This window comes from Filicampus tigris, chromosome 10 (assembly GCF_054856515.1).
Source record: "Filicampus tigris isolate MCC_2025a chromosome 10, RoL_Ftig_1.0, whole genome shotgun sequence".
In the NCBI taxonomy this organism is placed as follows: domain Eukaryota; kingdom Metazoa; phylum Chordata; class Actinopteri; order Syngnathiformes; family Syngnathidae; genus Filicampus; species Filicampus tigris.
Window position 1 is genome coordinate 21768304 of NC_141226.1, and position 10302 is coordinate 21778605.

At 37.0% G+C, this 10302-nt stretch overlaps 1 protein-coding gene across 1 annotated transcript; it reads left to right on the forward strand.

The window, feature by feature from the left end:
* Positions 1–354: 354 nt before the first annotated feature.
* Positions 355–9353, forward strand: rab31 (RAB31, member RAS oncogene family). Its single transcript, XM_086044063.1, has 7 exons — positions 355–567; positions 1602–1681; positions 2577–2658; positions 4255–4326; positions 5399–5505; positions 6070–6179; positions 6451–9353. Exons 1-7 carry the CDS (start codon positions 532–534, stop codon positions 6546–6548), a joined length of 585 nt encoding a protein of 194 aa, XP_085900189.1. The 5' UTR covers positions 355–531; the 3' UTR covers positions 6549–9353.
* Positions 9354–10302: the final 949 nt, after the last annotated feature.

The following is a 10302-nucleotide window of genomic DNA, read 5'->3' on the forward strand; positions in this document are numbered from 1 at the left end:
ATAAGACACACGAGGGATGATATTAACTATTAGTCCCCCCCACCGAAAGAAAAATAGTTACCAATTTTTTGTCATCCGCCCGTTTCCGATGTGCGAAGTTATGCAAAGTTACATGTAGTCACAAGAACCTAATACAGAGGATGTTAGCAAAGTTAAAGATAGATATTGAAAATAGATACATATAGTAATGATTTTATATCACAATTTGCGGGCTGAAAAACAATATAATTAGTTAGTAAATATTTGCATTTAAAAACATGGTCTTGTCAATTTAAACTTGATTCATTATGTATGCTTCTTTGTAGCTTTGCTTCTTATTTTGGAATCCGTCACAGGATGTGCATCCCATTTTGGTGCAGGATGTTCTTGCTGATGGTCAGCAAGTCAGACAGTCCGGGGCTGGGTTTTTTCTCTCGTACATAAAGTCGGGGGCTGCCGCTGGAAAAAAAAAAACGAGTTTCAAGCATGACGAGACAAAGACAGTGATTGAACACTGACATACAATGATTTAAGTCATTTTGGTGACCCACCATGGCAATAAGGGAGCTCAAAGTTTGTCTTTTAGGGGTAAGTGGCACCTTCTTTTTTATCCCCCTCCATTTTGGGGAAATTCTTTCGATGTAATTACTTTTTTTTGTTTTGTTTAAGATAAACTAGTTTATTAGACTTTACAAGACTTAGTAGTAACTCGCGATCTGAAATGTCGACTTTTATTTTGTACAAAAATAGTGAAAATGTAATCTGTTGATGGCTAGCTGAAGTTGACCCAAAAACAAACCTCATCAGGAGCAGCTGACAATTTGGGAACATTTTCGTAGCGTTCTGACGTTCTGTGACGTCACCGCCACCGACTTGGCATTTAACTTTAGCTGTCACTGTTCAGACAAGAATATCTTTTTTTTTTTTTTTTTACATTTAATTTTACTTCTCAGTCAAGTTCTATATTGTTCCGTTTGAAGACACTAAAAAAAGATCTCAACGTCAATTCTGACGAGTGCAAAATGTTCTATGTATTTTTAATTAATTTACTTTAAAAAAATTGAATAGAAAAAACTTTCTGCTTGTCCGTTGAGGAGTCACCACAGCGAGTCACAAAATAATACATTAAAATTAAATTATTAAATATTGAAAATGATTTGTCTTGTTGTGCATCTCATTTAAAAAAAACAACAACACTAAACTAAAATTATAATTTAATTTTGTTTGAATGAAAACATAATACAATACAATAAAATTTTATAGTTACATTTAAAAATGAATTCTATTGACATACATTTAATTATTTTAGTATTTCTAAAATTGTTTTAAATTCTCAACATAAATGCTAATGTTTTAAATGAGTTAAAAGTTTCAGTAAAATTCTCTTGATGTAAACACTGATGTTTAGTGCTAAGTTAAGCATTAGATTGTTGCTAATGCTAAGTGACGTTCAATGCCGAGTGAAGTTTAACAAATACAAAGTCATTTGGGCATATACATTATTATAAACGAGTGGGATACATAGTGGTACTATGTGATTTTGCATTTCTACTTATCTTGCATGGTCAGGATCTAAAAGAGTTTTCTGAATAAATCATTGTCTTTGCTGACTGTGTGTGCAGGACACCGGTGTGGGCAAATCCAGCATTGTGTGTCGCTTCGTCCAAGATCACTTTGACCACAACATCAGCCCCACGATAGGGTGAGACCACAGTTGGAATTCATTTTTCTTTTAGGAAATAGTAGAAATAATCAATTCTAATGCTAAAGCAGGGTTTAGACTGTCACTAATTTCTAACTGAAGTTAAGTTTGAGGTGACGTTTAATACTAAGTGAAGTTTTAGACTTTCCCGAAACGCTAAGTTTATGCTATGAGAAGTGTAATGCTGAGTGAATGTTTAGGCCACAGGTGTCAAACTCAAGGCCCGGGGGCCAGATCCGGCCATGACATCATTTTAGGTGGCCCGCAAAGACAAATAGTTGAACAAACAATTAACTAGCTTCTGATTTAAAAGAAAACAACAAAAAAAAGTTATCCATGAATTTGTTGTGTAGATATGAGAATACGTTCATAACGGCCCGCTGAGAGAAACCATAACGACTAGATGGCCCGCCCCTGGTTTAGGTGATAGCTAATGCTAAGTTTATTGCTTATAGGTTTAGACTGTCGCAAATGCTAACTGAAGTATAATATAAGCGAAGGTTTAGCCTGTTGCTAAATGCTAAGTGATGATACGTGAAGTGTTATGCTGAGTGACAATGAGATCTTAAGTGATGTTTTTGACCATTAGGCCTACTAATACTAACAACGTTTTCCACTGTCGCTAATGCTAATTAAAGTTTTAGACCGTCACTAATTCATAGGGAAGATTAATGCCAAGTAAAGTTTTTCGTGTTACTCATGGCAAGGGATGCATTTAGACTGTCGCTAATGCTAAGTGACATGCTCCACTGTCGCTAATGCAAAAGGAATCTTTAGACTGTCACCGACGCTAAGAGAAGTTTCAGACTGGCACTAATGCTGTCACAAATACTGAATAAAGTTTACTGCTAAGTGATGTTTTATGCTGTGGCTAATGCTACATGTCCCTCCTTAGAGCCTCATTCCTGACCAAGACAGTGCCGTCCGGAAGCGAGCTGCACAAATTCCTGATCTGGGACACGGCGGGACAGGAGCGGGTGACATACTTTTTTTTTTTTTTTTTTTTTTTTTTTTTCTTCCTTTTGTGGTTGTTGTTCACATGCTTTGATTTTTTTTTTCACATACCCCCACCACGTATCGCGTTCTCTTGTGACCGACTCGATGTCGGCCGTGAAACGTCATGATCCGCCTTAGCGTTGACGATCACGAGGACGCAGCTAGCCTGGTGTCATGTTCATTTGACCATCGACAAAATATTAAACACGCTGAACCCTCACTGATCATGGCGGTTAATAACTAAGCCCAGAATTACAATTGTCAAACTATGCCACAATATGTCGACAAAGGACTACTTTTGTCTTTATATGGTACGGCTCTACGCCAATTCACAGGTGATGACAGTAATGAATGAAATTCCAATGAAATTAAATGAGTTCTTGTTGTACTTTTCTGAAATGGAAACATGTCCTAGTCCAACAAAGGAAAAATCCCCAATAAAGTTTTCTTCAATAAATCTGTGAATAGGCGAATCTGCACATACTGGAGGCAGTGCAGCCAACATATAACAAAATAAACTGTTATAAAATAACATGCTGTATACACATAAATGAATACAGTTTCAAGGAACAAGTTTTAGTATTTCAGGTGTACATGGTCAGTGCTTTTGATAGTGTACAGGCCAGCAGAGAAGACTAGAGATAGACCGATATGTTTTTTTCAAGGCCGATACCGATTGTTAGTAGTAAGGAGGCAGATGACCGATATTAGGGGCCGATATTCATTTTCGCTAAAAAGGAAAATATTGGTGTCAAAATAAAAATAAAAAACCTCTGAACTTGGTTTAATTGTCTTTGACCATATCGTCGCTGTCCTGTGAAAAACACTTGTCTCCAATTTTGTAAACTTTTTCTAATTTTCACATTAATGTGATGTCTGTAACGCGGAAACATCATTCATGTAAAAATAAGAAAATTTAAAAAAAATTGAGATAAGTGTTTTTCACATGACAGCGACGATATGTGTATTTTCAGATTTGCATAACAATTTATTTTTTTTAAAGGTCATTATGATAAATTTTTGCCAATGTGGCCATCTTTGTTGTAAAATTCTAACAAAAAGAGATATTGTATTGTATTGACTTCAAATATAAACAAAAGGTGCATATTGTTCCCAGGGTCAGTAACTCATCAAGTTCACTGAAGATTTAAACAAATACTTCGTTGAAGTTAACACTGTATTAAATTGATTTATCGGCCATCAGATTTTGAAAAAAAAAAAAAAAAAGGCCAATACCGATATTTGTCAAAATACTGAATATCGGCGTCGATAATCGGCCCAGCCGATAATCGGTCTATCCCTAGCGAAGACCTTGCCGGATGCGCGTGAGTCATGTTTTTCAAACGTTCCAGTGCAATTTGCGAGCGTTTTTCTGTTGACGGCTTTCCTTAATAAAGCGCATTGCCAAGGGTTTGAAACGATCTCCACTGAAGTTTGTTTCATCACAAGGAAGCGTCATGGCTTCTTGTCGACATGAGCTGTCTGAGAGCTCATGGCGGAAAAGTCCACTTGAGTGTTGCTAGGGCACAATATGAAATTGAAGTCAAGTTCATGTAAGCCTTCTCTCCCCTTTGTAGTTCCACTCATTAGCTCCGATGTACTACAGAGGATCGGCCGCTGCTGTCATCGTCTATGACATCACTAAACTGGTAAGTTGGACACAATAATAATAATAGAGCATTTTCACTGAAGGAGGCCGCACTCTACACTGTGTGTATGTGGCGCATGGACACGCCACCAAACGCCATCGGTCCCTTTTATTCATAAAGCTAACGCAGTTAGCACATGTGTGCATATAATAAAACGCGATGCATTGTGCAATGTCATCCCCGCGTGATGACGCTGCCGCCGCTATACTTCACTGTCGGGATGCTATCGGTCGGTTTCCTCCAAACATGACGCCTGACATTCACACCGCAGAGTTCAACCTTTGTCTCATCAGACCAGAGAATTTTCTTTGTCATGGTCTGAGAGTTCTTCAGGTGTCTTTTGGCAAATGCCTTTGGCTTCCATGTGCCTTTGGCTTCCATCTGGCCACACAGCAAAAAAAAAAAAAAAAAATAAATAAATAAAAAATAAATCTGTACCCTTTTCGAGATTTGTGCCCGGGGACAATCCTTTCTCAGAGTTTGACAGACAATTCCTTTTGATCTCACGCTTGGTTTGTGCGCTGACATGCACTGTCACCTGGGTGACCTTATATAGAGTGCCTTTCCAAATCATGTCCAATCAACCTTTCATAGTTAAGGCTGTGATTTTTTTTTTTTTTTTTTTTTTTTTTTTTCAAATACATTTGAAAACATTTCAAAAATACTTTTTCTCACATTGTCATTATGGGATGTTGCGTGTGGAATTTGGAGGAAAAAACTGTATTTATAAAAGTGAAGCGCTGCGAATACGTTCCGGTTGCACTTTCGACAAATGCCCCTTCACACCTTTGCGCCATTGAGAGAGTCTTCATTGAACCAAACATGCACTTTTTTGGAACGTGGGAGTAAGATGGAGTTCACCTGCCGAACACCCACGAGAACATCCAAATTCCACACAGGAAAAGTCAGAGCCGAGTTCAAACCCCGAACCTCGAATAAACAAAACCACCAGGACACCAGATGACTATTCCCCGTATTTTCTCCCCCCGTCACTGCTTTGTGTAACTACCATTCCGCGGAATGGGTGGAATAATTCAGTCGACCGTTCATTTTCTGCCAACTGTGTGTGCAGGACTCTTTCCAGACACTGAAAAAGTGGGTGAAGGAGCTGAAGGAACACGGGCCCGAGGACATCGTTGTCGCCATCGCAGGGAACAAGAACGACTTGGGAGACATCAGGTGGGTCGCTCATTACTGCTGTACTAATCAAGCGATATCTTGACGCAGCTGACCTGCTTGGCAGAGAGTGAACAATTCTCGGAAAACAGAGAAACAAAACAAAGTGAATTTCACGTCGCTCAATTAACCAAATCGCATGAACTCTCTCTTAAGGAAGTCCGCTAACTACGTGCTAACGCCCAATGCAAAATGTCACCAATGTTGCAGCAGTTAGAAACCTTTCAACAAGGTACAAGTAAACAAAGAGAATCAACGCATGCAGAAAGAGCATACAATAACACTCGCAGGCATATATTCTTTATCCGCTGCGAAGAATTACTTGGCGCAGCTTATTCGCGGGTCTTCGGTGTTTCTTCATCAAATCTACGTGAAGCGTGTCTATATGTACTATACTGACCCCCGGTGGCCAAGGTGCGCACGCCATGCTATTGCTAAATGCTATTTTTCCTACTACAGCTTACAAAACATTTTATTGGTGTTTTTGGGGGCGCCGGAATGGATTAATGGCGTTTCCGTTTTTGAGGTTTGAGTGTGTGCCCGTAAAAAAAGATCCTCGTCTTGTAGGGAAGTCCCCATGAAGGAGGCCAAGGAGTTTGCCGAATCCATCGCCGCCATCTTCATCGAGACCAGCGCCAGGAATGCCGTCAATGTGGAGGAACTCTTCCAGAAGATCAGTAGGTTTCACGCCACTTCATACGAATCGGAAAAACGGTTTGGATTGAACCGAATCGAATAATTAGCATCTAAAATGTACCGTGCTTGAATCGTATCGCACCCCGTGCATATGTATCGAATCTTTTTTTTTTTTTAATTTGGAGAGATGCACACCCCGATTGTGTACCCATCAGTTTGTGTTATTGTAAACCATTTTGTAAGTGAAAAACCAAGGGCTTGCCGTGCTTCCGATTTACAGCTTGGCACCATTTTGGCATCTTTTGATTTCAGGCAAACAGATCCCGCCGCTGGAAAGCCCCGACGTGGAAAGCACAGAGTCGTTCAAACTGACCCGACAGCCTGCTCCGTCCAGCAGGAGGTGCTGCTAGTACAGCCGCAAACTGTCAAGGTCACAGCCGCGATGCAGAACATCTTTATGCTTAGTGTCGCATGTATTAAAAGGTATTAGGGCCACTACGGAAAGGAAAAAAAAACGTTTTTAGATTTTTTATTATTTATTTTTTTTTTTTAATATATTAAAGTAAAAAAATTTACAAAAAAAGATGAAAGGAAGTCGTAATATTTTGCGGGAATGAAGTCCTAATATTACAAGATGTATTTTACAGGAATGAAGTTGTAACATTAACGTGAAATTATACAAGAATAAAGTTGTAACATTATGAAGACAAAACAATGTTCTATCAGATAAGATTTGTGATATTGAGAGAAAAAAAAAGAAAATACTGGATTTTGGTGAACAAAGATGGGATTTTTCGAGAAATACGTAACTTTATTAGAGTTAACTGGTAATATCAGAAGACACTAACGTTGTATCATAACAATTTTATAAGTTGTAATATAAGAACAACCATGCTGCGAAAAAAAATGTAAATGGGAAAATTTTGAATAGCGTCAGAATTTGACAACAGATTCACATATAATGTATATGTTCTTTAAGAAAAAGTCATAAAATCACGATATTATATATAAAAAATAAAAAAAAATTGCGATATTATTTCTCCTACCGCTAGAACGCTATTATCCTGGTAGTCATTTGTCGATTTCAATTCTTTTTCCTTTCCAGTGTGGCCTTAATATTCAAACATGTGGCGTAACCTCAACTATCACATAAAGAAGAGCTTCCCTCCCTTTTTTTTTTTTTTTTTTTAAAAGCAAATCAGATGTCGCCCTCTGGTGCTGCATTGCAAAGCATTTCCCTCCCGTCTTCTCTCATTACTACCTTCAATGCACTGTGGCCCTTCAATGGCACATCAACATCCAATTTGAATGCACGCGCACTTGTGTAGCACACACACATAGGCACTTGTGTAAGAGGTAAGTGTAATAATGCTGGCATGGTGACTTTGTGGGGGGTCCCCTTTACTACGATTGTTTACATGCAGAATGAACTACAGCGGAACCTCCATAGTGGAAAAATCAAGTGTTGAATTGACATAAAGTATGTCAAAGACATAAAAACACTCACCCTTTCAAAACAGACATATCACGAAGAGGGAACAGGAATGTGTTTTTTAATTTAGCAGTAGGTGTTTGCTATGTTTTTTTCCCCCCCGTTGTGTTAGGTTGACTTCTGGTTCTATGGTTAGGGTTTTCACACATGAAAAAAGTTGCAATTCTTTTTGGGCATAAAGTCGTTTTATGAGGCAGACTAATTTGTCATTTTATGACAACAATAAAAAGTGTTGATTTGGCATGAAGAAAGTTGTAATTTCATGAAAATAAAGTCGTCGTTTTATGTGGGGGGGAAAAGTCATTATTTCGTGTGGATAAAATCTTAATACTACAAGAAAACAGTTGCCATTTTAATGCAATCATTTTGTAATATTTTGAGGGAATAAAAGTTGCACTTGTATTAGGGAAAAAATGTAAAGGGCAAAAAAAGTTCAGAATTTTGGGAAAAAAAAAAAAATACGTGGAAGAAGTCATAATTTTGCGTGAATGAAGTTGCGGAATTTGCAAGAATAAAATCGTAATTTCACGAGAAAAAATTTACTACTTTATTAATTTGTAACATAAAAAAGTTACCTTGTTAGAAGTTATTGTTTACTTTAAGAAAAAAGTTGTCACTTATCAATAACGAAGGCGTCGTTTTATAAGAATAAAGTCAACATTTTCCAGTTGCTATTTGCTGTCTGCTATGCTTCTTTTATCATAAGTTCCATTTCTGTGACTGATAACCGTAGAACAGTCAATGGAACTTAATACGACGTCATGGCGGGCTGCTCAGTTTTTATGAAGAAACTGGCCTTGCGAGCACAAGCAGTAATCTTTTTTTTTTTTTTTTTTAATCATTCAAAGAAGTTATTAAAGAAAAGTCAAAGCAAGCGCTCATTAGCTGAGTCCATCCTTTAGATGTTGTTCCACTTTGGACTTTCCGCTGTTTACTCTTCTGTGGTTTCACTACAGGGAATACAACACGTGTTTTCCATGTCTTGTTTTTATTTTTACCCAAAAAGGGTTGCTTTTTACTTTTTTAACTCTTAAGCATGTAAGAAAGTGTTTAAATACAATGAACTAACAAACGTGAAATGTCTTTTTAAAGGCGGGGTCTATTTTTATTTTTTTTTTTTTTAACCATATGTTCATATGCGTCCCCACTAGTCGGAATTCCGATTTAATATTGCGTTTGTGGAATATGAATTCAAATCAACACATTTTTATCCTTCTCAAAAGGCGGCCATTTTGCCACTTGCTGTCAACTGAAAATGACATCACAGTAATAATCGTTACCTGAGCTTTTAGGCACTGTGATGTCATTTCCAGTTGACAGAAGTGACAAAATGGCCGCCCCCTGAGATGGAGAAAAACGCGTGGCTTTTTCTGCTTAAATCATATTCCGCAAACGCAATATTCATCAGAATGCCGTGTTAAGACTCGTGGGGCCACATTATTGTCAATAACATTTTTGACTTGACTCCCACTTGTTTTTTTTTTTATAGCAAGTTTTTCTCCGCATCAACACTTAATTTCATCCATGCTGGACTTGTTGTTGATATGCCATGAAGCGATCATGTGAAACATAATGGATGCCACATTAGTTGATGTTCCCAAAAGTGCCTTTATGCATGAATTAGCTGATTTGTCAAAAGGACGTAGAGCTTCCTTGTACCCGCTCTAACTTGTTTATCCGTCTCATTAGTGTACTGTAATAAAGTGGTAATTATATGTTGTTATACTGTTTTACACTTTATTTTATCACAGTTAATTCCCTTTGCTAACAGAATTATGTTCAATCTACTTAACCCATTTTCATGAAGATGGGGCCAAGCGAGGACATTTTGGTTCAGAGCCATCTTGAAAACTTGCACAGATATATGCAACATTTTGGTCATTTTTGAATGGAAAAAGTAGTCCTGGCAAGTAAAACGAGAAGTTTATTTTTTGTTTCTTCAAAAGAGGCCTGACATGTTATTTTGAGTGGCCTGGAAGATGCGTTTGTTTAATTTCCTCGTCTATGATTGCAATCACACGGCATGATTTTTTGAAAGAAGAAAAAAACGTCACAATTTTAAGAGAAAGCCCTAATTGTATGAGAATATAGTTGTCATTTCGTGAAACCAAAGTTATTTTACGAGAAAAAAAAAATCGTAATTTATAAGAATAAATACTGTTGTAATTTTGCGAAAACAGTTATTTTTCAGGGCGAGTCCAAATTTTATGAGGATACAGTTGTAATTTTTTTTTATAGTTACAAGAAAGCAAGTCTTCATTTTGAGAATTAACTGTAAATAATTATGCAAGAGTAGTTGTGATTTTTTTTAGTTTGAAAATACGGTTTTAACTTTACAAGAAAAAGTTGTCATTTTATGAAAATAAAGTTGTGAAGTTTGTATTTGACCAGAATCTCTCAATGACAATACGTTTTCACATTTATGAAAATTACGTCATAATTTTAAAAGCAAAATGTACCTTTCCAAAAATAAAGTAGGCTTAGGGTCGGATAAAGTCTGAATTTTATGTGAAAAATATTGCAATTTTCCGTTAATAAAGAAAAATATTTAATTTTACAAGTACAAGTCATAATGTTGCGAGTGAAAATTAACATTTTGATTTTTATGATTTGGTTATTATTATTATAGTACAATTTCTTGTGTCGCCATAAGTTTCATTTCCTTGCTCTAT

What these genes read in the sequence shown, in the direction of transcription:
- rab31 (XM_086044063.1), top strand. Translation starts at nt 532, where the DNA reads ATGGCAATAAGGGAGCTCAAAGTTTGTCTTTTAGGG. An exon ending in TCTATGACATCACTAAACTG is followed by an intron (nt 4,327 to 5,398) that starts GTAAGTTGGACA and finishes CTGTGTGTGCAG; the next exon opens with GACTCTTTCCAGACACTGAA. An exon ending in GGAACTCTTCCAGAAGATCA is followed by an intron (nt 6,180 to 6,450) that starts GTAGGTTTCACG and finishes TTTTGATTTCAG; the next exon opens with GCAAACAGATCCCGCCGCTG.